We start from the raw sequence: 13,772 nt of genomic DNA on the forward strand, positions 1-13,772 counted from the left end.
TGGGGGTGCTGGTCAACAGTGACTGAACATGAGCCAGCAGAGTGCCCTGGTGGCCATGAAGGCCAATGGCTCCTGGCCTGGATCAGGAATGGTGTGGCCAGCAGGAGCAGGGAGGTCATTCTGCCCCTGCACTGGGCACTGCTGAGGGCACACCTGGAGTGCTGTGTCCAGCTCTGGCCCCTCAGCTTGGGAAGGACCTTGAGGGGCTGGAGCACATCCAGAGGAGGCAACGGGGCTGGAGAGGGGCTGGGAACACAAACCCTGTGAGGAACCACTGAGGGAGCTGGGGGTGCTCAGCCTGGAGAAAAGGAGACTCAGGGGTGACCTGATCACTCTCTGCAGCTCCTGAAAGGTGCCTGTGCTCAGCTGGGGCTGGGCTCTTTCTTCAGGCAGCACTGACACACCCAGAGGACACAGTCTCCAGCTGCACCGAGGGAAATTTAGATTGGATATTAAGAAAAAGTTTTTTATGGAGAGGGTGATGAAATACTAGAATGGTCTGCCCGGGGAGGTGGTGGAATCACTGCCCCTGGATGTGTTTAAAAAAAGACTGGATGTGGCACTGGGTGCCAGGGTTTAGTTAAGGTGTTTAGGGCATGAGTTAGACTTGATATCTTAAAGGTCTCTTCCAACCTTGTGCTTCTGTTAATTGTATTAGGATGTATCTGCTTGGAGACACAAGTCTCACATCTCATATTAGGTGGTCAAATTCAATTTATATTTACTTTCTCTCTGCATTTCACAATTAAGTGCCCATCTACACTGGCAAGGTGTCTCCAAAACTGGACAGGCAAACACGATTCTGTAGCTTTTTGGCAAGCTGAAACTATGACACCACCTAACCTAGACAAGCAGGGACAGGAAAAGGAACTCAAATGCAGAGCATCCCAGAATTTAGTAAAGATTTTTAAAGATTACAAAAGGAATATACAAAATATAGTGGCACCATTAAGAAACGTGTAATATTTCTCCTGTATGTTTGCTGAAAATACCTTCCCTATCCACAGGGCAAAGCAGCACTTGTTCAATGTGTCTCAATTATAACTTTAATTTTGTGCAAAAAAATTTCCTTCTTGGTCTGGTAAGATCACTCATGACCACACTTGAAGTGTAATCCCTAACAACAGGATTCCATTTTTGTTTCTTCTGCTTAGCTCTCAATATCAAGGACATAAGCAGTTTTGCTGAGTGCACTGGAGAGACCTTAATTGCTCTGGACTGTCACAGGCCTCTCTTCTGTCCTGCTTATAAAACACATACAATTTCTTGGGTTAAAGTAAATTTTAAATCTTTATTGGTCTAAATAAAAAAGTATGAAACATTTTTGCAGCAAATCCTGCTTTCCTCCCAGAAGGCAGGAGGAGGTGCCTAGCTGGCTGCAGGGGCTGCAGTCTTCTGGCACAGCCGGGCCAGCAGCCCAGCCATTTGTAACAGGGAGTTCACACCTTCTGCTATCTTCATGTGGGTGTACCCAATTTCCTGGTGACAGAGACATTGTCAAGCCTGCTGTTTACTCCCCCAGTCTGTGTATATTTCACTAATAACTAAACAGAACATACCCCTTTCTTCTGAAAGACCAGCTTTGAGTCACTCGTACTTCAGAGAATTCATCTACTCCTATAAACCAACTAAAATGCCTTTTGCTTTTAAAATCAAAGCCTGTATTTCCCCACTTCCTTTATAAGAAGCAAGGTGCCTGCATATGAGGACAGGTTTCAAATATGAAGAGTGATTCCATAACACCAGCTGTTTGTCAATTCTCTGTTAATTTAGTATTTTGCTGTCTATTGGACTAGAATCAAGCATGCACTTGAAAAACATTTTCAAGGAGTTATCTGAGGCTTTGAAATAACTAATAAATTCAGCCTTACATCTGCTATTAATTTTAGCTGATCACTAAAGTGACTTCTGGCACTTCTGTGGGTGTTGAGATGCTAAACTTCAGGTGACTTCTCACTGACAAACTGATGATGCAGTGAGAAAGAAAGCAGGCATGAGTCAAGAAGCACTTTCTCTGTGCTAATATACAACAAATTTTAAACAGAAACCCCTGAGCCTGCCCCTGATCACATTCTCTTCTTAAAAAGGCCCCATCAGGAACTGAGTTAGTACCAACCTTGATAAATTCCAGTTTCAGATATTCTGGCATTTGATAGGTCTTACACACACGGAAGATATTGCCAATGACATCTTCTGGAGAGTATCCAAGGCGCCACAGGTGGGCAAGAATCTATGCAGGCAAAAATAACCCCCCATTTATCTGCCAGGTGAGTCAAGGAGATTCACTTTTGGAACAGCTGTATATCATTACTGAAATTGTATGTACTGTTTATCAGCTGATTTAACCTCAAGCATCTAGAAATTGATTTCACTACAACGTCCTTTTTTGCTTGTTGGCTTACTTATGTGATCAAACTCCTGCCCAAAAGTTTATCAACTCATCTACATGGTATTGCCCTTATCTTAAAAAACAACACACATTGTGAATTCCTCAAAGCAAACAAAAAATTTTGTAGAGAAATAATGCCTGGCTATACTGAAGACAAGACATGAAAACCAACCTTGTATGCTTCATCAATATTTGCATTTATGCAGTGTTGTATCATTTCCTTCACCAGCAGAGGATGAGGCTCATCACATACCTGTATCCAAGAGAAATAGTACACTTAAAATATCAGAAGACTTTGCATTGAACTTCTGGTATTTTCATCAAGTTTCTATAGAGCTGAAGTACTGAATCAGAAATACTCCATAATACAGACTAAATTTTAAATAATCTGACTTTTCAGATTCTTCTGTATTGGGATTCTGTAGTTCTTCTTCTATATGGCAGAATCAACAGCATGAAATAACTAATTCCCACTCAGATTATCACTGAAATTTCTCAGCAGTAATTGGATTTGTGTGCTTTGAGAGAGCTGCTAAGGTCTCAGAAATGCCATTAGAGATGCCTTTTCAAAAGGCACAAGGGCTGCTTAAAGTCTAATGCTGTAACTGCTACATACACAGGGCTGTCTGCAAGCTAGCAAAAAGGTTTATGTGTCCAATAGAATCTCTCACAGAGCCACAGGGATAAACTTCTGGCAAAACTGTTTTCAGCTATTACTGACCTTAAAGACATTTTCACTGTTTATAAAGCCAAATCCAGAGTATGTGGACTGTAAGTTGTTTAATGCCTGTGAAAGAAAAAATAAGACTTCATTTATTTTTTGAAGTGCTCTACTTCTCACTCTCCTCCTCAGGATGAAATGCAGTTCAGGAAATGATGCCAAATAAGCAGTTTGCCATTAAAAAAACAGAAAAAAAAATCACAAATTCATGCTGCCTTTATTTCCTCCCACAAATCTGGTATCCACATCCCACCAACTCACTTTTAAAGGAGCGTTTTAAACCCTCACAAAACCAAACTGTTTAGTTACTCTTGGGCCACAAGTCACATCCTCTTTACCTCTCCAGAGAAATCCTTGGGAATTGCAATTCAAAAGTTTAAACAGAAGCCTTTGTTTTATTGTCCTTCTCCTTTTACCTGTCTCATATCACCTTGGGCTGTGAAGATAATGGCTTCTAGTCCATCATCTGTATATGCTACATCCTCTTTCTCAACAATTTTCAGCAGCCTGGCAAGTATTTGTGCATCTGTCAGCTTGGTGTAGCGCAGCACTGCACACCGAGACTGAATGGGTTCTGAGGACAGAGAAGTGGCATTAGCTTCTCTCTTTTTGTCAAAAACCCCACAAACAAACATGTCTTCATTTCACTTTCCAACAATTCTTTTGAAGAAAACAGGACATGTAAGCTCCAAGCAGAACACAGCCTCTCCTTAAGCACATTCAATTTTTATGGTCCTTCCCTTGAGCCCAAACGTGCTAATGGAATTTTCCCAGATATGTGGAAATATTTACAAAGTTCAGCTTCCTCTGTTCTCCTGGATTTCTCAATATAGATGTTTATCACGTTATTTTTTCAAGTGAAATCTAAGGTGCAATGTGTTCACCTATAAGCAAACTTAAGATTGTGATTCAGAAATGACAAAAAGGGTTCAACACCCAGTAAAAAATACATCAAACGTCCTAAACTGTGGCAGAGTTGGATGCAGATTAAGCCCAAAGCATGAGAAATCTGCTTCTGCAGTCACATATGGCACCATCCATCAAAAACGGCTGCTCAGAGGGTTCCCTGACTACAAAATTAAACTCTTTTATCTGCTGAAATACAGGTGGCTTGACTTTTCAGAAGCACCATGCTTTCTTGCAACAATCTGGATCAATCTATTTCTGGCAGCTGCCTTGGCAGCTAGCCAACAGTATGGAGAACACATGACATGGACACCCAGGAAGCAGCAGCACTTACCTATGATTTTGTCAGAGGCATTGCATGCCAGTGCAAAACGTGTTGTTTTGGAATAAATCTCCATTGTTCTTCTCAATGCTTGCTGTGCTCCATCTGTCATGCTGAGGGGACACAAGGAGTTAGGGCAGAATTAGTTATTTTGCCCTTCACTCACTCACAGGTGCAGCCTAAGAACTATTTTCATGTAAGCCTCAGTTCACTGATATTAAGCTGTGCTTTGATAAACTAAGCAGCTTTTCCCAGTCTGAACAAACCACCCTGCAACACATGCAGTCGCTGAGACCTCCACAACATGCAAAATGAAATCATTAATGCTCTGAAGAGCACTGCTAAGAATATGGAGGAGGAGAATGTCCCTTTTTCATCCAGTAAAATTCTCTACATGAGCCAAACTCTTTCCAAAGAGGAATCACAGAATCACAAAACGGTTTGGGTTGGAAGGGACCTTAAAGCCCATCCAGTTCCAGCCCCCTGCCATGGACAGGGACACCTTCCATGAGATCAGGTTGCTCCAAGCCCTGTCCAACCTGGCCTTGAACAGTTCCAGGGATGGGACATCTTTCCAGTGAACTGCTCTGTTTCATATCCAGAGCATTCCATGTCAATATTCAGCATCTCTTGTCAAGCAATGATCTCTTCTTGCTGTGAGTGCTCCTGTAAGATCACTGTTCAATCCATATTCATTTCCTAACAAATTATTTTGAACAGCTTGATAGAAACACTCAATACTGTCCAAGACAGGAGAGATGCAGCACATTTCACACAGGAGCTGAGGTCAGGAAAAAACAACATACCTGTCTGCTTCATCAAGGATGATTATCTTATGCCGACCTTTTGGAAGTGTGACCTTCTGCTGGGCAAACATTTTGATTTTGTTTCTTACAACATCAATACCTCTGGAACAACAATTCAATTGATTCATGATAAGTTAGGTGAAAATACAGAATAGATTTTTTCAGCAGCCACAGCAGCTGAAATGCTCCTGTTCTACCACTGTTTGTTCCTGCCCCTTTGGCTGTTTCAGCACAACTGCTGTGGAACCACGTTTCAAGCCAGACTGTCCCACTGATTTGGATTCAAACACCAACAATCCTTGGTTTTGGTGGTCTTGAACAAAATAATTTAACAGTAGCAATATAAATATATACAAAGCCAGTAACCTTACTTGCAGTACGACCACAAAATTACTTAGGTTTGGCACAAGGGTAATAAATAAACAAAGGCAGAAGCATTTAAGATTGCTTTGCCAGTTCTTCCCACAGCTCCATCCACAGCCCCAGCTGTATCTCAGAAGAGTTTAAGAAAAACATCTGGATAGACTGAATCAGATCAACACAACACAGACACTTTCCTAGAGAGAGTCCATCCAAAGACCTACTTTTCTTAAGGAAGGATTTTACCTTTTTTGTTCTGTTTACAAAAAAGAATGCTGTGATTCTGTAGTTGTTCTGTAAGTGATAATAACAGAGTGGGTAAAGTGTACTGTGCTCAGACAACCCACCAGGAAATGTCAGAATACTTCAGGATGGGTCTGAACAGAACTTGGGAAATATAATCAGCCCTTAGTGCCTGATCCTTGGAATACAGTCAGTGTCCTCTACACACCTCACACCCTGACCCTACATTTTAACCCTCAGCTGCCCTTATAACCCCCATTTCTCTCATTCTAAGCACTGAAGAGTTTGACTATAAACAACCCGTTCACTTTTCATTCTTAGGATCCTCATGAATGCAGAGGGAAGCTTAACTCTTTCAAATAGATTTGAGAAAAAAGTTCCATTATGGATTCTGCACTCTGTCTGTTTATCTTTTCACGTATGAAAATATCTATAAAGTTCATAAAACATCAAGAAATAATATCTGTGTTGATGGGTGAACACCAAAGACTGCCTAACTTTTAATTGGAAAGAATGCACTAAAATAAGTCTTAAAGGCCTTACTATAGCATTAAGCCCATGAAACTGGCCTCAGTTTAATGGAAACTGGCTTCTTCATTAAAAGCTTGGTAAGGTTTATTCATTCTCACCTGTCATTTGAGGCATTCAGCTCCAGAACAGCATCCTTTAATGCAGGACCAAGCAGAGCACGAGCCAAACACAGGATACTGGTGGTTTTACCTGTTCCTGGAGGGCCCTAAAAATGTGACAGTGCAACAACTGCTGGTAAGTTTAATGAAATTTCCTAAGCTGTGCTCTCTACAAATCTCCTCAGTCATGAAAAAAGGCTTCAACAGAGGAACTGCAGAGCAATCCTCAGCCTGGAAGCTGTGCCTGAGCTCAGGATCCTGCCCCCAACAGAGGAGAGATGCTGCAGGGGGAAGCATAGGACGTGTGAGGTAGATTTAAACTTGTTTCCCTGTGTATTCTGCCAAGAACATTGCTCCAAAACCCCACAACCAACATCTCCCTCAGGCACAAAGCCCATCTGTACTGGGAGGCCACCCTGGCTAGATTTCAAATCCAGGCCCAACACAGCAATACTCACAGCAATTATAATGTTTGGTACATTCCCCTCTTTTGCAAAGACCTAAGAAAGAATGATAAAAAGAAATAATGTAAGACAGTAACAAATAGTTTCCATTCTGTTCTACTTTAGCATCAGAAACAAGCTTCTTTTTTCTTCTTCCTATTTTAATTTTTTGAACCTTGCTGCTTTCATTGCTTTTTTTTTTAATTGAACTGTTAGAAATCAGCCCCTAGAACAATATGGAAATATTTAAAAGCACTTAATGCCACAGATCTTTAGTACTCTTGCCTTTCCTTCGCATCTGTTTTAATTATATACTTGCTAGTATAATCTTTCTGTTAACAAATATTGTGTTCACAGATTAATTTGGTGTAGAATTATAGAATCCTGGAATAGCTAGAATTGGAAGGGACCTTAAAGTCCATCCAGTTCCATCCCCCTGCCTTGGACAGGGACACCTTCCACTAGACCAGGTTGCTCCAAGCCCCATCCAACATCATCTTGGGCACTTTCAGGGAAGAATTGATATGGCAAACATTTCTTTTCCAAAAAAACTATTATGTTTCTTTCTGTTGTTATATGAATTGTATTTATTAATTGAAACAGTATTATTGTAATAGCTACAAATTCTCTAAACTGTATCAAATGCCTTTATTTTAAACATCCCAATTGAAGAAGACATATTTCCTTACACACCACTGAAATATAATGTAAAATTAGTAATTTTTTAAGTAAATGAGGAAGCTTTCTTCCACATACTCAAGTACAAATGTAAAAATACAATAGTGTTTTTAGTAGCCTGTGGATCTACACAAAAATATGTTTTTTTAGATAACCTGTAAAAAGCTACAGGGACAGCTACACACCTCCAACCTGCTCACAGTATCTTCATTTCCAACTATTTCGGACAGTTTCATGGGTCTGTATTTTTCCACCCTGTAAAAGTAAAACCCCACACACTTCACCACATCTAATAACACTTTAATAATGCTTTAGAGTGATGGACAAGGAGGATTATGCTAAGAGAGCACGAGACAAAGATGGCTGGACATGAGTTCAGTGCAAGTGCTGCAGGGTGTCTGTCATTGCTACAGCACTAATCACTGACTCAGAGAACCCCAGAATGGTTTGGGTTGGATAGGACCTTACAGCCTGTGAAAAACGCGGATTTTATGATTGGCTTTCGCGAATATTATATGTTTTATGTTAGGAAGTTATGTTGTATTAATTTTTTTAAGTAGTGTGTTAAATATAGGTTTAGGTTATAGCATAATGTTAAAATAGAAACTAGGCTGTGTAAGATACCAAGGTAGCAGCCACAGGACACCTCAGTCTTTCAGAGAAAAAGAATTTATTGCTCTCTTATTGAGTTCTTCCTGCCTTGCTCAGACCTGAAGATGCCGTCAGGGTTCAGAGGAAGAAGTTGACACTGACCAGACAGAATCCTTTGTTTGAATGGAATTTATGCATCATGTTTGAGATGTATGAATATGCAACAGGCTATTTTCTTAAGGGTTAATCCTCTGTTAACGTGTGTCCTTTCTTTGGTCTTATTTTGCCCAGAAAGAGGTACCTGAACTGTCCGTAACTCTTTGGTTTTATTGTCTTGTATTGTCCTAAATCCTAATTGTCCAAATTTTTATTACTCTAATTATATTACTATTTTTATAACCACTTTATTACTAATAAACTTTTAAAAACAAGTGACTGGCGTTTTTCACAAGCCCATCTCATTCCACCCCCTGCCATGGGCAGGGACACCTTCCACTGGGCCAGGCTGCCCCAGGTCCAACCTGGCCTTGGGCACTTCCAAGGATGGGGCAGCCACAGCTGCTCTGGGCACCCTGTGCCAGGGCATCACCATCCTCAAAGGTTTTACTTCCATTGGTATAAAAAAGAAGAAGGGAAAAAATGCTCAACTCGAACGGGAATTCGGTGCCTCAGCCGGAGGGGAGAAGCCACCCTGTGTGCTGTCCCATGGTCAGCACAGTGCAGGGCTGACTTTCTGTGTGTTACAAGGTAATGGGATTTCCTTCCCGTTTGTTTCCAAAGGAAAACAATGGTAAACAATGGGATTTTCTCCACTATTGATTTCTGGAACTGTTCCAGACCAGGTTAGACAGCGCTTGGAGCAGCCTGGTTAAGTGGAAGGTGTCCCTGCCCATAGCAGGAGGCTGAAACGAGACGTCCTCTAAGGTCCCTTCCAACCCAAACCATGCTGTGATTCCTGACTTCCCAGCCCCGGCAACAGACGGGGCAGGTCACAGTGCACAGGAAGAGCCCCGGTTGCGAACCAGACTGAGCTCTGGCAACCCGGCGGGCACCGGGGAACAGCGCTGGACACGCGGGTCTGACCGTGACCGGCTCCGACCGCCATGGTCCCCTCGACCGCCATGGTCCCGCCACACCCCCCCGCCTTCCCGCCACCAGCGCCCGCCCTCACCCCATTGGCTCTGCCGCGCAATGTCCCGCCCCCCTCCCCGCTCTGCACCAATCACCGCGCGCCCCGCCCGCCCTTCGCCCCGCCCTGTCATGGTGGCTCAGGGCGGCCGCGCTCCCTCACCCGCTGTCCCCGCTCACCAGGGCAGCTCGTAGTGGCCGCTGCCGCCGCCGGGCGCGGCCCCCGCGGGGTCGGTGGGTCCCCGCTTCTCGCCTGCCGACGGCCCGGCCTTCTCTTCCTCCTCCGCCATATCCACCTCCATGGTGGCGCAGCTGGTGCTCCCGGCCTGTCTCCCTGTTGTTGCCGCCGCCGCCGTGAGGGGAGGGAGGGCCGCGGGCGGGCCCGCCTCCGGGGCGGGCCGGTGGGGGCAGCCGGGATGCGGCTCCTCGGCCGGAATGTGTGCTCTGCGGCCGGCATGTATGCTCTCCGGCACGGTTATGCGCTCCCCAGCCGTTCTCCCGCTTTTGTGGCTGCCCAGTGAGGCGGGGAGGCGGCAGCCCAACCCGTGAGGGCCGTGCCGTGCCATGCCAGGACTGTTGGTGAGGGGAGGCCGCTCGCAGCTCGGCTGGGTGGGCTTGTACTCGTCCGTTTGGACTCTCTGGGCTTCCTGCCCTACTGCGTGTTAAGATAATAACAACAAGAAAACAATAATATGTTTGCATTTCAGGAGTCTAAAACTTTGCTTTTTCTATCTACGTCTATTTAGGCCCCCCTCCCCCCAAATGAAAACAACAGAAGATGCATTGCAAAATATTGTAAGCAGTTATGTTATAGTTGGGGGATGATTCTGGCTTTATTTATTGGACACCTATAATGTATACAGGTTGCTAGGGAAGCTTTGGCTGCCCTGTTCCTGGAAGTGTTCAAGGGCAGGCTGGATGGGCTTGGAGCAATCTTGTAAAGTGTCCCCATGGCAGTGGGTGGAATGAAATGGGCTTTAAGATCCTTTCCAACCCAAACCATTCTGAGATTCTATGATTCTAAATCTCCTTTTCCAGTTTAAGTAAAGGTGGCTCATCCAGCTAAGTCAAGACTTTTTTTTTTTTTTCTTAATTTATAATTTTGATGAGGTGTTATGGTACCAAGCTCATTGGTGTCCCTACATGCTACCAGCCCCTGACAGAGAACTGGGTTGTTGTTTCCATAGCATTAGAATTTGGAAATCAGTACAGATTTTCAACCTCAGTAGTTACTGGGGCCTTGGTACATCTTTCAGCTCTGTTTATGCTCCACATAATTAATGACATTTGTGTTAGCTCAGTGCACAGAGCATCTGTCCTTCAGTCTGGGCCCCGATTCCTTGGGAAGTGTTTCTAATTTAAGATTGGTGTGAGGCAGGAACTCAGAACTGACCATATTTGCAGCTCAGTGTGAGCAGTGATGCTCCTCTGAGGGAGTAACTTCCTCTTACTCATCACAACGTTTGTATTCCTGTGTTACTGTCAGTGCCTGTTATTGGTATTTTGAGGCTGACATATGAGCATTTGCCTTCAGCCTGTAAAACTGGCTGACAGTGATGGAGTTTAATGAGTTTCTCCTGAGACTCTAAAACTCTGGAGGGTGAAGTTTCTGTTTTGCAAAGTGCATTCTCATATGTGAGTTTTTATGGTAAGTGCTTTAATTTTGTTTTGCACATTGTTTTGTTAATAGCTGTAGTTGTTCCTAGTGGTTGTGAGATAACTGTTATGTAAGGGTAAAATTGGAATTGTTCTGCACCCTTCATGTGTCTGGCTGGGTTAACATCAACAGTGGATTAACCACCTCCATTGGAAGTAAAGAAGATAATTAAATAACACCACAATTATATTGCAATATTGCATGTGAAGGGAAGAGTTTGCTTTTTTTTTTTTTTTGGTATTTGGACTGATCATTCCTGTAATTCTCAAACTCACTCTGTTGCTCCTGTCTTTAGATTTCATTTTCTGCAGTGCTCATCAGAACCCAACATGAGACAGTGCAATACTGTTGGTCATAACAGCCTGTCAGTGCAGCACCCTGGGTATGCTTTGATTTCTTGCCAAATTAAACAGGAGTTCTGCTCTTAGGAAGTACCAGCTTCTAGAAAAGCTATCACTTTCCTGGCCAGCATTAATTCTACCACTCCATGTGTGGAATTGCTGCTGATAAGCACTCAAAGTACAATAAGCAAGGCTAATGATAAGAATTGTTGCAGAGAGCCTGATGACAGATTGTGTGATGTGTTTCTGCTAACAGTTGAAATGTGGTTTTGAGCATGGTCTCCTAAAGAGCTGCAGCCCTAGCGTAGGCAGGAGCTCTCACAGTGGTTTATCAAACACAGAACAAGTATTTCTTGAAAGCACAACAATATTGCTAGGGATATGTGGACAGGCACATGTGAGCTGAAAGCTTTAAAACCCATCATGCCCAAAATCCAAACAGTTCTTATTGTAGTCTGAGTTGAGATCACAGGATACATCCAGAGTGAAATGAATTCCAAATTCAATGCTGAAATAGCAGAACTTTTGATGTCTCATCAGCAATGCCTAAGTACATGTGTATGCAGATGTACTGTGTTATCCTGAAAGGAGAATACTCCTGAATTTAAGATGATCCTTTCAGAGCTTTCTCCCTCACACCCCAAATGATGTATAGAAAAGCTTACTAAGTACTCATAATCAGCACAGAGTACAGAGAAAGGCTTTTTGCTGATGGTTTATTCATCAGTGGGAGTGATCCTCTTCAGTCTATTCAAACAGCATCTATTACTAGTAGTGGAGATCCCCATCAGAGAAATAAATCATGATCTTGGCCAAGCAGCAAGGAAGTCCCAGCTGCAAATTCTTGAGGTGTGGGGAACAGGTCTTCTTCAGATCATATGGAAGCTCCTCTCACACCAGCTCTAGTCCCCACAGGGAAACTGAAGCCCATCACAACATGTTTTGTCAGAAAATTGGGTAAATGCAGAAGTTGTGACAAAAGAATTGCTAATTTGCATGCTATGGTTGGTGAAAGTGAGTGTGGCTTGTTTGGAGTTTGAACAACAAATTGAAATTAGAGCACACTAAAAGTGAGGCAGTATCTGAAGACAGTGAAAAGCAAGAGCGAGGGTGATGTGAGGTGTAAAACCCAGAAATCAATAGAAATAAAGCATGAGAGCAAACTAACTTCAGGCATTTGTTAGCAAACAATAGGGATCTGTATATTCAGTAATAAAAATTTCTCATGTGCAGTGGTTTGGGGAGGGAGGGGACAACAGAACCATCTACTATTCAAAGTTGTTTTGCTTTTGGGTTAAATCTGTGAGTTCAGCTTACTGTTACTGCTAGGGCTAACACTCATGCATGTTATGCTGCAGGTGTACAAGGCCAGGGGCTGAGACCTTGAGCTGCAGTACTGAGAGAAGTGCAGAGTTCCCTGGGCTGTGCATCGCTGGCCCCACTGCTCCAGCTCCAGCTGCAGCCACTGCTGTTTGACAGCCACAGGTGGGTCACAGAGCACAGATCACCTCGCTGCCAGGGACTGTGCACTCTGCAGTCCCCTTGCAGGCTGCTCCCTCTCTGTGCTCTCTCCCTTTCACACAGCTAGGCTGGAAAGGGGAATGAATTCTCGTGCTACCAACCATTTCATCTTGTGGTCACTGAGGCTGAAAGCAGAGCTAGAACAAATAGTGGGAGTGAAAGTAATGGTGGGGCTGTTAGAAGGGAGGCTGGGCTGGTGCTTCATGAACTGAGGCATCACCACATTAGAGGTTTCCTGGGCCTGACGTGTCTGCACCCAAGACTGACAGGGGCCCTGATTCCTGCAGAGCTGCTGTGCTTGAGCTCTAGAGCAGAATGGGAGGATGCTGTCAGCATATACAGGTATTAACTTGTTCTTGTAGCACCATGAGCCCTGTCCATTCTTCATGTGTTTATCCATACATGGCCTTGGGGGTACAGCTGTGCTGAGCTAATTTTATGGGTACCCTTTAAAATCTCTTGCTAAGTGTAATGGCTGAGGTCCCATATTTATTTCCCTTTTTATTTCCCCATCCACTGCCTCATCCTTCCTCTTGTGCACCTCCAAGAGCTGCAGAGCAACAGCAGCTCACCAGCACACTGGGTAAATACAAAGTGACACCTGAGCACTTCTATTTGCAGCATCTCATTGCTTTTTACATTTTCATTAGGTACCTTTAAATCTTTTTTAATGCTGCCACACAAAATTTTAAGCAGCGTGCCACCAACATCTGCAGTTAGGAAATTCATAGTGCTGGAAGTGAGGCAAGGCACAGGTAGTGGTGACAGAGCAGCTGGAAAGATCAAGTTCAGCTTATTGCTACTGGGAGACTCTAAAGTTGCACATGTTTACAGTTCTTTTCTATAAGCATCTGAAAATATTTCATTATTTTAAGCCAGAGGAGCTTTATTATGATTTTTCCGCATGTGTTGAGGCATTTGTCCAGAGCTTTACACTAGGTTACAAGAAAAGGATGCAGCAGCCGTGAGCAGCCAGTCCTACTCTTCTGCCCTTTGGATGCTTAAGACTGAAAATGTGACTGAAATTTTCTTTTTCT

At 43.5% G+C, this 13,772-nt stretch overlaps 1 protein-coding gene across 1 annotated transcript; it reads right to left on the reverse strand.

Moving 5' to 3' along the window:
• Positions 1-1,262: 1,262 nt before the first annotated feature.
• RFC2 (replication factor C subunit 2) lies at positions 1,263-9,590 on the reverse strand. Its single transcript, XM_030962521.1, has 11 exons — positions 9,397-9,590; positions 7,683-7,752; positions 6,835-6,876; positions 6,377-6,483; positions 5,145-5,246; positions 4,351-4,451; positions 3,527-3,684; positions 3,111-3,176; positions 2,562-2,642; positions 2,117-2,230; positions 1,263-1,479 (listed from the first exon to the last, which is right to left on the reverse strand). Exons 1-11 carry the CDS (start codon positions 9,516-9,518, stop codon positions 1,369-1,371), a joined length of 1,074 nt encoding a protein of 357 aa, XP_030818381.1. The 5' UTR covers positions 9,519-9,590; the 3' UTR covers positions 1,263-1,368.
• Positions 9,591-13,772: the final 4,182 nt, after the last annotated feature.

This window comes from Camarhynchus parvulus, chromosome 19 (assembly GCF_901933205.1).
Source record: "Camarhynchus parvulus chromosome 19, STF_HiC, whole genome shotgun sequence".
Taxonomy (NCBI): domain Eukaryota; kingdom Metazoa; phylum Chordata; class Aves; order Passeriformes; family Thraupidae; genus Camarhynchus; species Camarhynchus parvulus.